The sequence below is a fragment of the Bidens hawaiensis genome, unplaced genomic scaffold, assembly GCF_021521415.1.
Source record: "Bidens hawaiensis isolate Kalapana, Puna unplaced genomic scaffold, B.hawaiensis_p1.1 tig00010730_1, whole genome shotgun sequence".
NCBI classification, from domain to species: Eukaryota; Viridiplantae; Streptophyta; class Magnoliopsida; order Asterales; family Asteraceae; genus Bidens; species Bidens hawaiensis.
Genome location: NW_027491820.1, coordinates 384,508 through 399,072, shown reverse-complemented (window position 1 = coordinate 399,072; position 14,565 = coordinate 384,508). Strand labels below are relative to the sequence as shown.

Below are 14,565 nucleotides of genomic sequence, written 5' to 3'. Positions count from 1 at the left end.
GCTGGTCAACCATACCCACTTCCACGCAATGGAGGATATACATGTAAAAGCAATAACCCATCATAATTGGATATACATCTTCATTCACCACAAGTTTGAAATTGTTAAAAGAAAAAAAACACTAGCAATGTGAAGCATACAAGTTTCTACTTCATGTGCTATGCACAGCATGTATGACATTTACACCGTAACAAGAAGCTACGAAATACACCATGTTAGCATCTACAACAACTGCACTAATCTGCACGATAGAACCGGATCATCTTTAGCACTGACACATGTTCCTGAAATAAAATTGCCATCCAACATTAGCAGCCCAACTCACTTGATATAAGTATTTAACCCTCATTTACAAAGAAATAGTTAAAACAAAAGGTGTAGAATCTAACCTGCAACATTTCTCCAGACTCAGGCTGGGGTGGAGGAAAGCAGAAGCCCGTCGAGCAATTTTCCAACACTTCAGAGCGTTTCGTATATTCTCTGTGCCCGTCACATGCTTTCATCTTATACTTGAACATCTACAAACAAACTTTGCTTCTTCATAAATCTATACAATCACCAACTTTACACTATTTATCTGTCTAAACACATGCACATATAGAGGGTTGCTGAACCAATTTCATGTAGACAACTTGGAAAACCGGATAAACAATTGTACTTATTGCATTATATGTGAAACAATATGTAACCAGCTCTCTTTTTCTCTCCCACTATATTTCTAAAGCACTTTAAATACAGGTTTCACAACAAGCGTACCCCTGTATACACACACACACTGACACACATATATGGGAGGGTTCTACGTTGAAGACAGTTTTTTTGCGAAAACAGAAAGAACAAAGAGAGCATCCACTCTTATTTAAAAATACAAGAAATTAAAATGCAATGTTTATTCATCTCTTTCAACAATCAACATTCTTTTAGATTACAAAAACAAAATCAGTTTATTTATAGAACCTACACATATTATGTGTATCATGAGTAGGTACTTCCTACCATACCTACACATGGGTAGGTAAACCTTTAAAGGTGAAAAAAATGCATATGAACAAATTAGTTTAACGGTTTTTTTATGTATATAACATAGACAAATGCATGTAAGAAGTAATTGCTATTAAAAAACATAAACCATCTGTGGAAAAAATTAGACGATTTAGGTTATGTTCCTTTTGCTTTCGCTCTAAATTAGTCTTCTGAAATGAACCGGTCCCTAATAATACACACACACAGACTATGTGCATGTAGGGAGGAATGATATGAAAAACACTAGCAGTTTAGCAAACCTCAGACAGAGAGACAGTTGGTTTCTCCAGCTCATCACCATCAATGTCTACACCAGTTCCCTGGCATTCTGGACAAAAAGGGGAATATATTTGCTTCTTCACCACCTCCTCCACACCTTTGGCACCACCCTTTTTCCTTCCACGTTTCTTCACTTTAGGACCCGCTAGTTGTTTTGTAGAAACTTCATACTCACAGAACAGCACCCAGTGAATCAAGCAGGAAATGTGAAATACATGAAACGCCTGCATATCAAACAACTTCATAGTTCATACCATATTTGATGCAAATAACAATGCACTAATGAACACACAAGTTTCAAACGATATGATACATACCCCATTAGAGTTTCTACTGCTGCAAACAATTCTACCAGTCTTCATGTTGACAAGTGTGGCCACATTTTTACCAGGAAGAATCTTGTGTTGACAGATGTCACACACTCGTTCTGAAGCTAAACGCCTATGCTCACGCATCTCTTTTCTCACTGTACGGTTGTTTATAACTCTCAGTTGCAAAGAGTCATCACCATCTTCCACACAAGATCCAGATTCATTGGTTGAGATCTTACTATCATCCTCTGGATCAGATAATGACTTCCTCTTCTTTCCTTTGTTACTTTCAGTAGATGATGGAAGCAAAAACAAGCCATCAAGCACACCTTTTCTACCCATATCATAATCAAATGCAAATGACACAATACCGAAGTCATGTTGCGGAACCATATCATCTTGGTTATTATCACCAAGCCATTCACACCATATATCCTACTCAACCCCTTCTTAACTCCATCCTTCTCAAAGTATCTAGCACCAATTTGGCCAACGCCAATACATCTCACTTCCAACTCAGACACTTTGTCTTTAACCAACACATTAGGGATAACCAAGCGGTAACCATCTCCATCATCCTCTACACTTTCATCATTTCTTTCACTCGTAACAATCGCAAGACTGCTGTTCTCATCACTCACATTTTCCACCAAGTCGGTATTCAAAGTTACCAACCCATCGTTTTCATTACTCGGAACATGAAAGAACAACATCCCATCATTAAAAGGCCAAGGATTCTCCTTCAGCAAAGTAGCCTTAGCCGCTTCATACATCTTCTTATGAAGCTGCCCACGAAGATGATCGTGCAGCACCGAATCACTATGACACGTCGCCAGGCACAAAATACAAAAAAATATCGGCTTCTTATTATCCTCCCTAAGCTCAACATACTCGTGACCTTTCGACCTCACATTACGCAACGTAGTTCTAGCCAACTGTTCTTTCAAACTACTAACACTAGTAGTAGTCTTCAGAAACCCTAACTCCTTACTACTTCCCGCCATATTCAATTCACAACTTCAAACAGAGACTAATTTCAGACCTAGGGCTTCAACTGTTAACTAATAAACCCTAATTTCTACAATTATGATTCTAAAACTAAACCTAAACCTAAAACTATTGCTAAAAACTGTATGTTTAGACGAAACAGGCCTTAAACTTACAACAACGAGACGTGTGTATAGAATCCTTCGGAAACCTTCGAGCTATTTGATCGATTGTTGTAAGGACTTGTTGCTGACATCCGCGCAGCGAGCAAATCATTTCAGTTGACATCATTATACGTGATTTGGTTAAGTGTGTGTTTTTCAGTGTGTGAGATGAACGAATCTGTAACAGAAATATGGGATTATAGTGAAATTAGGGGAACGAAGGGAAATGGGAGGGTGTAGGGTAAGAGAGGCTATGAGAAGGATTATTGGCCGTTGATTTTGGTAAGGTTGTAGGGTGATTGGTGCTTGGCCGTTAGATGTAGTTGCATTGCGGTGATTGGCTGTTGTTATATAAACGTGAAAGATATGCCATTTTAATGTCGAAATCAATGAACTAGAATTCAAAAAATATTTACCTTCACATTTAAACATTTTGCAAAATGAGAATATCTAAAAAGAACAATGATATGTAGATTTGAGTTATAATAGGAAGTATAGTTTTTGTATGAAGGATAAGAAGTAATTTTGGCCATTGATTTTGAACATGGAGGGTCGAGATTAGTTTAGGGGGAAATCAAGTGTGAACATAAGGAGAAGGGTATAAAAGGAATAACACATTTTTTGACTTTCTCTTTTCACATGCAAGTCACATGCCAAATTTCCCCATCATTTTCAAACGTCCATAACTTTTTATTACTATGTTTTTATTGAAAAACAAATTCACCATAATAACGAGTGTCTTTTTATCTTTGATATGAGTACCATATTGTAATATAAAAATTAAAAAAAATTAGTGGGTTTTTTATAAATTGTGTTTTACCAAATTGTGTTTTACAAAATTGTGTTATACAATAGTATCTTTCATTGCGTTTTTTTTTTCATTGTGTTTTTTTACATTGTGTCATACAATTGTGTTTTTATCATTGTGTTTTTTTTGTAGTGTTTTTTTCCATTGTGTTTTTCATAGTGTTTTCCATTGTGTTTTTTCGGACTTTTCCGGCGAGGTGGTGGCGGTGGGCAATGAAGTGGTGGTGGATGTAGGAGATGAGTGAAGATGTAAGTGAGTTTTATGTAAGTAGGTTTTTGAAATTAATGTAAATGGGTTTTGAGATTAAAGTAAGTGGGCTTTGATATAAAAGTGTTAAGACAAAAATACCCTCCTTCCCAACATTCTTAGGAAAATCAAACTTCTTATTTGAACCTAACCCATGATATGTAATACAGAAATTATGCTACGTAGACCGTAGTTAATTTTTATAACTACTAACCAAATTAGGGTATTGGATTTTAATAATCTAAATTTTGGCCTATTTGTCCAATATTAATTGCAACTTAAGAAATTTCTTATGTTAATCTCAACTTTCATCATATTGGCCGTCAATGAATCTTTTTCAAATGGAGACTAACAAAGTTAGTTTTTTAAGCAAAATATGTCATTTCTTTCAGTTGACGGGGTAAGTTACTTTTGTTTATTATAAACAAAGTTTGTTTTTCTCTCCAACTAGGGGTGTAAACGAGCCGAGACGAGCTCGAGCTCGACTCGCTTCAATCTTTATTTCTAAAGTTCGAGCTCGGCTCATAAGTGGTTTTTCAGACTCGAGGTCAGCTCGTTTACCATTTATTAATCAATTTATACATATATAGGTATTATATATATATAATTAAAATAACATATAAAAATAATATTATATAAATGAAGTATTTATTTGTTTTTTCGTTACTATATATATTAATTAATAAAAATAATATAAATTTTCAAACTCTCCTTCTTAAACCTATAATTTGCACGGTGGCGGAGGTGATAATGGCGGCAGTGGTGGTGGCGGAGGTGACGCTGGCGACAGTGGTGGTGACGGAGGTGACGATGGTGGTGCCGACGGTGATACAGTAAAAAAAATTGACACCCATGTTACAAACATCACTGTGCAACTTAAAATACTTGTCATACGCTTGGTTTAAAAAAGCGCGCCTGAGGCGAGCCGAGGCGAGAGGCGACCTAAGGCGAGGGCCTCTTTGCTTTAGGCCAGTCAAGGCAAGCAATGTTCAAAAGACGAGCCTGAGGCGAGCTTTTTAGGCAAAAAGCAACCTAAAAGCATAGGTGAGGCGCTCGCCTTTCGCACATACTTAGCATCTAAATGTTGTACAATATGCTTTTTAGGTTGTATGTGTAGGTAGTTTATATATTAAATCATATATAATGCTTAAATATAGCTACATCATGAGTCAAGATGCTAAAAACTCATGATATTTACATATATAAAAATTATATAAATGCGTTCGCCTCGAGTACGAAAAGCTCTCGCTTTTGCGCCTCACGCTTCACGCTTCTGTTTTAAGTCCCGTCGCTTTTCTTCGCCTCTCGCTTTTTAAAACCAAGGTCATACGAAAAAAACGGTTCTCTTTTTCTTTTGATTTTTTTATTTGACTAAAAACATTTCAATTCAATTTAGAAGCAATAGTTTAAGCATGGAAACTTGAATCGAGACATAAAATATTGAATGACAAGACTGAAGTTATAGTATCAAGTATCAACATCTTACAAAACAGTTGTTAAGGAAGCAATAAAAAAGAAAACCACTCACACATAAAAGCTTAGAGTTACGAATAACTTAGAAAACTTACAAAAAATAGAGAAATGCTCCTAAATCTTTCACTGCTACTACTTCTTTTCCACAAACAACACGGCACTAAATTACAAGTGTCGTCTTGAGCTCACAAACTCATCTTTTGGTGGTACAGTTACTATTCTTGTTGTATCGTAGATGACACGTTTATATTAGAAAACAAATAACATATTTAAAAAAAAATACTGTGTCAAATACAAATTCTTTTCCGACGCTAATGCTTTACTTAACCTCTACGATAAAGTACACCAAATTTATTAAATCGTTTATCATTGTGTAATATGTATTTAAATTCGTTTTGTAAATGATATTCCAAAAGTTTATATCATTTTTCTTTTTTGAACTGTAAGAATCTTTGGTTCACCAATTTTGAAGTCTTTATTTATAAAATTATCAAAAGACCCACTTTCTAATCTTACGTTATTTCCTCCCTAACACATTCTTCCTAATTCACCAACCATATTTATAGATGAAAGCACCATCAAATTGTCCCAAAAACAACGTATAAAAGTAATTTATGTTGGTGAGACCAACGAAAACTTCAATTCAATTAGATCATCAATTCTAAACAATCAAATACCAAATAGTCAAAATTCTTTCAACTACATAAGGAGACAACAAATTAAATACAACTGATGTAGCAAGCAAACATACCAATCAATTAAAAATTAAGATACAAATCAAGGTATAAACATGAACATGAACATGAAATCCACAAAACCACAAGTAGAGTAACTATGAACATACATATTAGTTAAGATACAACCCCAAACAAAAACACCACAACAAATCAGAGTTTACGTTATCGATTACTAATACATCACATGACGCTCAAATGAATGAAATGAATCATTTACGAATGCGTTTGATCTTGCGCCAACCTTTTTTGCAGGAAGTTTCAACAATCCTTGCTCCTTTATAGAAGAACCTCTTGATATCCTTAGCTCTTGCCTTAACTTGACGCTCAAAGCTACCCATCCTAGCTTGTTGCTTTTGACTATCGAGATGAAGATGAGTTTGGTGAGAACATAAAATAATAATTGGAGATAAGTGTGACGAGGGAATCTTAATAGTAATAGAGGAAAGGGGTAAGTATTTGGACGGAAGCCATAAGAACCGTAGGATCAAAAGATACAATAGCACAAGTGAAACATCATCGCATACTTTATTTGTTCTTTCACTTCTTTCTTTATTCTGTTAGCTTATTGGAGGGGTCAAGAATATTGTATTTTCTAGTAGCATCTAGCTATTTTATATTGAAAATCACTAAAAATAATTATGTAAAAAGATGGTTTATAACTACGCTCAAAGTTGAAATGTTGGAGCGGCCTCCGCTTGTGTTTGCAACTTTGTACATCCAAAACACAGGTAAATACAAGTTTTCTAATTCTATTTGATTAAAGAAAAAAAAGATAGAGAAAGAATAACGAATAGATAGTTCAAAATATCAAAAATTTTTGCCAAATAATTAAAAAATTGATTACATCACATCCATTAATCACATAAACTCAAGATTATTTTACTAACTTCTTTTATTTCACTCGCTGCTATTCTATTTCTTAGCTTAAAAAAAGGGTTATAATAACAAAACATAATATATTATATGTAATTTTATTAATATCTTATCTTAAATATCGTGTTATAATTCCTGAATATCCATTACTAATTATTAAATATTTTTTTATTCAAAACGTAACACATGAATTTCTGAACTAGTAAAAGAAATAAACAAAATTATCCCGATCTTGTTAACTTTTTTTAAAAATAAAATAAATCGTCCACCCAACTACCAGACCATCATCTTGGTGACACCTTCACTTTGCCGCCACCACCATCACCATATTGACACTATTACTTTCCCACCAATGCCAGCATATATCTGTCTTGCACAAATGAGTAGGTACTCTACACTTCCTGACTTATATCAATGCGTATTCTTATTTCTCTTCGGTATAATATATGGCTTGATGAAAACAAAATCACAAACAGCTTTTCATATCTATCTATGAATGTAAAATAAATATTAAAGATGGCATATTTGTTTAATATTGCTGAGGTGGTGAGTTGTCACTGGTCAATTTAATGGAGCTGAAATGACTAAAACCGGATCTTAACAAAGTGAGAGGGCATGTTCCGGTATGTTGAAGTCATGGGACATTTACATCCTGGAAGGGCTTGGATCATGTAACTGTGGAGTATAAATAAAAACATCACCTCTTCAGTTCAGAACCCAGATTTCACTTGGTTGTCATCTTGTCTAATTCTTAGTTCTTCTGGTTAGATTGTTCTTTATTTTAAGATTGAATAAAGAGGTTAATAAATTGACAGTTCTTCTCTTCTCTTTTTCAATCTATGATTTATAATCATTCATCTTAACACGTACTTTTAATACTGTCTTTCAACAGTCATTTGGTGCCGTTAAGCATGAATTTTATAACACCATCAAACATTAAAAGACATGAAAAAATATATAATTTCACAAAATACGCAAGGGAGTCTAATGAAGCTACTTTTATTTCTTGTAATAGCAAATAGCTACCAACTTATAAGGTGCAAAGAACAATGAAATAATATAACTGAATCAATTGGGTAAGCAGAAGAAACTATATATACTTGCAGTTTTCATGCATTTGGTGCCTCCTGTTTAGCTTCTTTTGTAGCGGTTTCGGGTGGTGGTGTCATGTGGGGAGGAGGATTTTGCTTCAGTTTCATACAAAGTTGTCTCATTCTTGAAAGATCAGTAGGCTTCCCGGGCTTTGGACCCTGAATGACAACAATCCCGGGTTTCTTTTCAATGTCTTCTTTCTCCTTCTTTGCTCTCCTTTTATCAATGGTGGCAACCTCACGCGGTATCAGCTCTGCTATTGCTTTCCAATATTGTTTATCCGCTTCCTTGTGAAATTTCTCTTGATTAATCAAGTACAACTAACCAAAGGTTGCAATTAAATCCATTCAGTCACAAAAACACATATCATAATTTGCAGCTATAACATTGTACATACCTTCTCTCGTTCTATGTTGAGAGCCTTGTTGGCTTCTCTGTTCTTTTGCCTTCTTTCGTTGAATGCTCGCTTGAATTCGTCTGCTTCCGCAATTGCCTGACTCCTCAATTCCTTCTCCTCCTTTTGCTTTTCTTCAAGATAAATGGCATTTTCGCTGCAAAGATGATGTACATTGTCATGAATTCACTAAGACTAGTTGATTTAGAGAAAATTAAAGTGTTTTTAGGTGGGCAATAGATTGTTGAGTACATCTTGGTAGTCTGCTACCTCAAATAACTGACTTCAACTAACTTTTGTCACTGGAGAAACTTACTTAGGGCCGGGGTCCCCACCCCCTGGTTTTTCCGCGTAGTAGTGTAAATTTATCCGTTTTCGACCGAAATTTTTTATACGTAGTGTAAATTTAGGTGTTTTCGGCCGAAAGTTTGAGTCCGCCCCCCATCGTTTGTGAATTTTTGTATACATTTTGAGTCCGGCACCCCATTGTCTTAGTCCAAGCTTCGCAAGGTGGCAACTGGCAAGTCTGCTTATTGTAGTAGCGGACACAAAGGAAGAATGTTCTTTCTCGTATAATTATTCGCTTCCCAAGGAACTTTGGCTTGGTGTTTTTTGTCTTCTTAATTTCTTCGAGTCCGCTACTTCAATAAGCGGACTTGTCACCCCACCAAAAGTTAGTTGAAATCCGTTACTTTAGGTAACCTAGATGTACTAAAACATTTGTTGCCCACCTAAGGATACTCTAATTTTCTCTGAATCCCATGCTCTAGCAAAAAATTTGATCCTCATTGCTCACATGATCAAAGGTTTAAAATGTTTTCGAATGACAACAAAATCAGAGAACCGCGTGGATCAAAATAAATGTTTCGTAACAATGACTATGGAGTGATGAATAAACAGATACGGAAACATGTGATTTAATAGTGAAAAGTATCATGCGGTGGAGTAAACAACAAATCTAATGTTTCGTGAACACATGGTGTTCATATGAAATTGATCAAACAAATGTACAAAAGTAAGATGAGATGTGGCAATTACCGACGCCACTCGCGAAATGCAGCACCTTCCTCGCGCATCTGAATAGGATCAGGAAGAAGAGGTCCATTACTTATATCACCATTGGAGAAAATGGGCTCTGAATCATTAGTCCCTAAGTGTTTCGATTCGGGGTCGAAGGAGGTTGGTGTGGAGAATCCTACAAAATTGTCCTGAGAATGCGTCCGTTGAACTGGAGTGTAGGGTGGCTGAGGAGGAGCGTCTTGTACGGTGTGAATGTCGTTGGAAATTGAAATTGAACCGTTGGTTTGAGGGACGTAACCGCAGTTGTCTTCAATCGTTGCGGCCTGAATATCGTCTCCTCCGTTGCCCATACAAAATGTGCCCACGAAATTGTCCATTGTCTTCAAAGTTTTTTGAGATGTGAAGATGCATGCATTGTGATTTCGCTTACAAGAAGATGAGACCAAGTACTACATTTGTTATGTTCCACAAATGGTCCTTCATCTTTAAGTTTGTCATTCATTCTTTGGACCATTATTTTGCAATACTCTAAATAATAACTATGTCTCTTTTAAAGTAACTAGTCATTGTTAAATGAGTGGAAAACTCATAGAAAGTCAGTAATTGGTGGTAAAAGCTCCCCCTGTGTTGTTGGTGCTTTAAAAGTGCTTTGAGATGAAAAATGTTGTCACGAAACTCATAAGGATGGTAGAAGGGGCTTTAAAAGAGGTGCTATTGGGCTTTATGTGAAACTCAAATATGTTATTAGCTAGATATGATTTGTTGATAATAACAACCACCACCACCTCATGCCCTATGCCCAAAGGGATAAAGGGCCCTTCCAATCCCCTATGGTTTGGTGTTAGGGCGCTAAGGTAGCGTTTGGTATGCATGAATGACAGTAGGAATGGAATGATTTATTACGTCGGAATGAAAAAAGTGGTGTTTGGTTGCTCAATTACACATGGAATCCCATTCCATCAAAACCATTCCTTCCCACCCCCTTCTTTTTTTTCATTTCATTCCTCCTTCACCCTACTTTCTCAACAACTCTACCGCCTAACAACCACCACCACCACCATTACCATTGGCACCACCACCACCTCCGCCGACACCACCGCCGCCGCCACCACCATTTTCGTCGCCGGAGCTACCACCATCGCCATTATAGGTTTTTTTTTTTGGTTAAAAAGTATTTTGAGATAGGAGTGTTCTTATTATTTGTATTTCATTTCTACAATTTTTTTGGATACCAAACAATAAAAATTAATAATTGATTTCATTCCTATAGGTTAACCAAACAAGACAAATGAATGGTAATGATCCATTTCATTCCCTTGTCCATTCCATTCCGTCTATCATTTCATTCCCCCTTCATTCCATTACCTTCAACCAAACATACCCTAAATGTCTTATGTGACATGTGAGTGTTTGTGGGGTTAATACTCACAATATATAACCTTAGATATTTCTCAACCCTTTTAGTTATGCTTTGTGTTTTCACAATCTTTGATGTGAGGGCTTTTATAACCAGTGGCGGAACTTGAACATATTCATAGGGGGGGCGAAAAATCTTAGATTAATCATAAGCTCAAACATATAAAAAAATAAAAATAAATAAACTTTTTTACACTATAAGATCATACATCCAAAAAAAAGGCAGTTTTTTTACAAATAAACAATAAAAAAATCGTATGACACTTTATTTCGGGATAATACTTCCCAACATTAAGGCTAATGCCCTAAACTAGCGGATATACATCATAACTAATGAAATAATTAATAAAGTAAATAAATATACAATAATACAAATTGAAAATCAAACTTTAAAACTACTCATTTTATTATTTTCAAAAATATAATAATCTTTCTAGTAACTTTTTATATGGGAAAGGGTTAGATGGACAATTACGTCAGTGTGTCAGATTTCATGTTTTCAATATACGTCCATCCATTTTGTCATTTTTAAGTATATAATAAGTGTTGTTTTTCTTTCCTATCCTTCTTTTCATCTCATGGTAGAAGAAAAAACCCAAAACTTCCAAAATCAAGAGAACATCTAAAGCTGTAAAACCCGTTTCTAAACCCAAAGTTGGGGGTTCAAAGCCCCTCCCTGCCCCAAATATGTTCCGCCCTTGTTTATGACAACACCTTCTTTAAGTAGATGATAATTCTCATTCGAGCATCCATTGGAGCTTGGCATTCATTAGTTCATTGCTTGGAACCAATAGTTGAACTAATAAGACTTTACCGTTTGCACAATGATTACCGTCATCTTGGTCATGTAAAAACTTAATTAAATTGAATAGCTAGATTAAGTAGGGTATCATATCCACGAGGAAGATGTAGTTAATATCACATGATCTGATCAATCACGCAATCTAATTATAAATAAACTGACTACACTGAACTTTGAATTAATTGATTAAAAGCATAAAAGTGAAATGGAACTTGATTTGTAAGCAATAATCAAAAGGTGACCACGCCTAGGTTTAGATTGTGAAGCATACTAAACAACCTAGTTACAGTGACTTGGAAACTACATAGACATGATTTGTTGACTGCTCGTTTTGATAGACAATTAAAAGATACAATATTTTACTATGGCGACTAACGATGTGAAACTAAATAATTGACACAATTGAATATGAGTTTAACTAATTACCAGTTTCATGTTTTGAGACGCCATTGATATTGATGGTTAATGATGAACGAATCAATGCAAGAATTCAAGCCTAATTGTTGATGATTTCAAACCAAATTAATAACTGTTGAACACAACTTAATTCAAATAACTTAAAAGTGTTCAATAAATCAAAATAAACATAAAGATTCAACTAACTGAATGATTAACCAAATTCTAAATCCAAATACATGCAAAAGCATGTTGAAAACCATTAACAAACTCAAAGTAACAATATTCTCAACATAAAACATATACTAACATATATTTAAACATGTTACTTTACATAAAATAACCCAAACATGTCACACAACATTATCAACAAGTCATATAATATGAATTATTAACACATAATAACACCCAAATTACAGAAGATGTTTAGTTCCTTCAATTCACATATAGTATAAGCATATACTTTCATGCTCGGATTGTGAAAATATTCACCTTTACTCATAGGATCTTAAAATGTGACAACGTATTTTTTTTTTGAACAGCAAAATGTGACAATGTATTAACGGTCACTCATTTATTCCAATTTTTATAGTGTGACTTTAAAACTATTCTATTTATTGGCTTATTGGTGTTTCAAAAAGCCAATAAGTTAAAATGTGTTTGGGAATCACAAAAATATTTTTTTATTTTAGCTTTCTGAAAGAGTTAAAAAGCAGTTTTTCAAAAGCCCAAATCCTGACTTTTCAAAATGGTTTTTTAAAAAATCCATTAAACCAATAAGCATTTTTCAAACTCAATCCCAAACATTCTCATATGTATTCGGTTTTATTTATTTGAGATATGAAAAACATGTCAGTGTAACAGATTTCAACTCATTTAAAATGTTTTTACCATGCTTATAATTAGAAACAAAAAAACCTGTCATTATATTGAATAGTTTTAATACTTCAAAGAACTTAATAAAAATATATTAATAATTAGGTGTTCTATCTCTTTGCAACATCCATACATAAAAAACCCGATACTAATTTAAAATTTCCCCTCTGTCTTTATTAGTAACGTATATTCATTCCTTAATTTGGTGGAATAAAATTGGTAGCTAAAGACAAATTTTGGCAAGGTCAAACGTGAGTGCTACTAATTCATTGGGGGAATTAAATAAACATATCTCTCCCTCGGATAAACTAAGCTGCAGGCCGAAAACCAAAGCCATTTGTTAAGTGTCTATTTTTATAGTTTTACAACTTTTGAGAGAAATGGTCAAACAAATTTGATTTAAATGTTGGCATGAAGCCCATTTCTCATGAACCGCTCTCCCAAAACAATGATGGGGAAGAAGCTTGGTTCCTTCAAGAAACTAGCCAAATTGGTCAAAGCTAACCGCACCCCGGGCCGTGAACCATCGCACCATGATCACTTGCTAAAGACATATAGCGAAGAAGGGTGCGCTGAGGCTAATACAATGACACCAAGAGGGTTCTTTGCGATATATGTTGGTGACGAGCAACGAAGGTTTGTGGTTCCAACGGCACATCTATCTCACCCGCTCTTCAAAATGTTGCTAGAGAAGGCTTATGATGATCATGAAGAGCAGACTAACCGATTGGTTGTTCCGTGTAGTGTGGCGGCTTTCGAAAAGGTGGTTAACACGGTTGAATGTTCCAATGGCATGTTTGATATTGAGCATTTGGTTGAAGAGTTTATTTGATTGAAGGCTTCAATTTACAAATTTCGGTTTAGTTTTGATAATTAGATGATGAAATGATTAACCTTTTTCATGGTTTAGTTCCATTTGTGAGTCATATTGTTGTAATCTCATTAGTTTCCAACATATATATGGCTTTGTTTTCATTTTGACCTGGCCATCATGACAAAAATATCTTTGATCCGTCACTATTTATGAGTTATATTCTTTTTTTTTTCTTTTTTCTTTTTTAACAACTTTCTGTCATCTAAGTATGAACTTAATGCCTCTCAATCACGTGGTGTTTTAAAGGTTTTACTTTGTCAATAAACTAACCCATTAGTGACTCTAGGTTTGTAATGGATGATGATAGTTTTCTGAAACATATGCCAATCAATCTATCTATTTATCCTAGCATATCCATGATATCGAATATTAAAAAAAATATAAAACGTCATTGTAAGATTCTTCAAAATTATAACTACCTATCACTTCCAAAATTATCATTATCGTTTAATTAATATATTGAAAAATAACAACAAAATGTCCAAAGAGGTGCACAAATAGGGTTTTTTATATGCCCGGTTTCGCGTATGGAATCAGGTTTGGATATGACCGGGTATTGGCAATACCTGGGTTGGGTTTGGATCCGGGTATTATCTCTAAAAATCATACCCTTTCGGGTCGGATATAGAATCGGGTATTTGTATACCCTATTTTCAGATATTGTAAAAACCCTATTTACGGGTTTTTTCGAGCCTTTTCCAGGTATATTTCGGGTAAATATTGGATTATTTTAAGGGTGGTACTTTTAAGGAGTATTTTTCAGGTAATTTCGAGTATAGATCGGGTTTTTAAAA

At 34.8% G+C, this 14,565-nt stretch overlaps 3 protein-coding genes across 4 annotated transcripts; 1 reads left to right on the top strand and 2 right to left on the bottom strand.

The window, feature by feature from the left end:
* Window positions 1-124: 124 nt before the first annotated feature.
* On the bottom strand, window positions 125-2,236 carry LOC143535952 (uncharacterized). 2 transcript variants are annotated; one of them, XM_077030059.1, is made up of 4 exons: window positions 1,620-2,236; window positions 1,284-1,526; window positions 390-518; window positions 125-284 (listed from the first exon to the last, which is right to left on the bottom strand). In XM_077030059.1, the coding sequence occupies exons 1-4, from the start codon at window positions 2,004-2,006 to the stop codon at window positions 237-239; spliced, it is 807 nt and encodes a 268-aa protein (XP_076886174.1). In that variant the 5' UTR covers window positions 2,007-2,236; the 3' UTR covers window positions 125-236. The 2 variants fall into 2 exon arrangements, with proteins under 2 accessions (XP_076886174.1, XP_076886175.1); XM_077030060.1 differs by lacking the exon at window positions 125-284 and having other exon boundaries at window positions 438-547.
* A 5,774-nt stretch (window positions 2,237-8,010) lies between these two features.
* LOC143535950 (clathrin light chain 2-like) lies at window positions 8,011-9,784 on the bottom strand. Its single transcript, XM_077030058.1, has 3 exons — window positions 9,426-9,784; window positions 8,391-8,544; window positions 8,011-8,313 (listed from the first exon to the last, which is right to left on the bottom strand). The coding sequence occupies exons 1-3, from the start codon at window positions 9,782-9,784 to the stop codon at window positions 8,011-8,013; spliced, it is 816 nt and encodes a 271-aa protein (XP_076886173.1).
* A 3,340-nt stretch (window positions 9,785-13,124) lies between these two features.
* On the top strand, window positions 13,125-13,843 carry LOC143535949 (indole-3-acetic acid-induced protein ARG7-like). Its single transcript, XM_077030057.1, has one exon. The coding sequence runs from the start codon at window positions 13,325-13,327 to the stop codon at window positions 13,727-13,729; it is 405 nt and encodes a 134-aa protein (XP_076886172.1). The 5' UTR covers window positions 13,125-13,324; the 3' UTR covers window positions 13,730-13,843.
* Window positions 13,844-14,565: the final 722 nt, after the last annotated feature.

Bases quoted from the DNA above. Each gene is read 5' to 3' on its own strand.
- LOC143535952 (XM_077030059.1), bottom strand. From the start codon at position 2,006: ATGGTTCCGCAACATGACTTCGGTATTGTGTCATTTGCATTTGATTAT. The intron at 519-1,283 runs GTTTGCTAAACT...GTTTGTTTGTAG, and splicing joins CAACTGTCTCTCTGTCTGAG to ATGTTCAAGTATAAGATGAA. The intron at 285-389 runs GTTAGATTCTAC...ATTTTATTTCAG, and splicing joins AGTCTGGAGAAATGTTGCAG to GAACATGTGTCAGTGCTAAA.
- LOC143535950 (XM_077030058.1), bottom strand. From the start codon at position 9,784: ATGGACAATTTCGTGGGCACATTTTGTATGGGCAACGGAGGAGACGAT. The intron at 8,545-9,425 runs GTAATTGCCACA...TCATCTTTGCAG, and splicing joins GCATTTCGCGAGTGGCGTCG to CGAAAATGCCATTTATCTTG. The intron at 8,314-8,390 runs GTATGTACAATG...ACCTTTGGTTAG, and splicing joins TCAACATAGAACGAGAGAAG to TTGTACTTGATTAATCAAGA.
- LOC143535949 (XM_077030057.1), top strand. From the start codon at position 13,325: ATGAACCGCTCTCCCAAAACAATGATGGGGAAGAAGCTTGGTTCCTTC.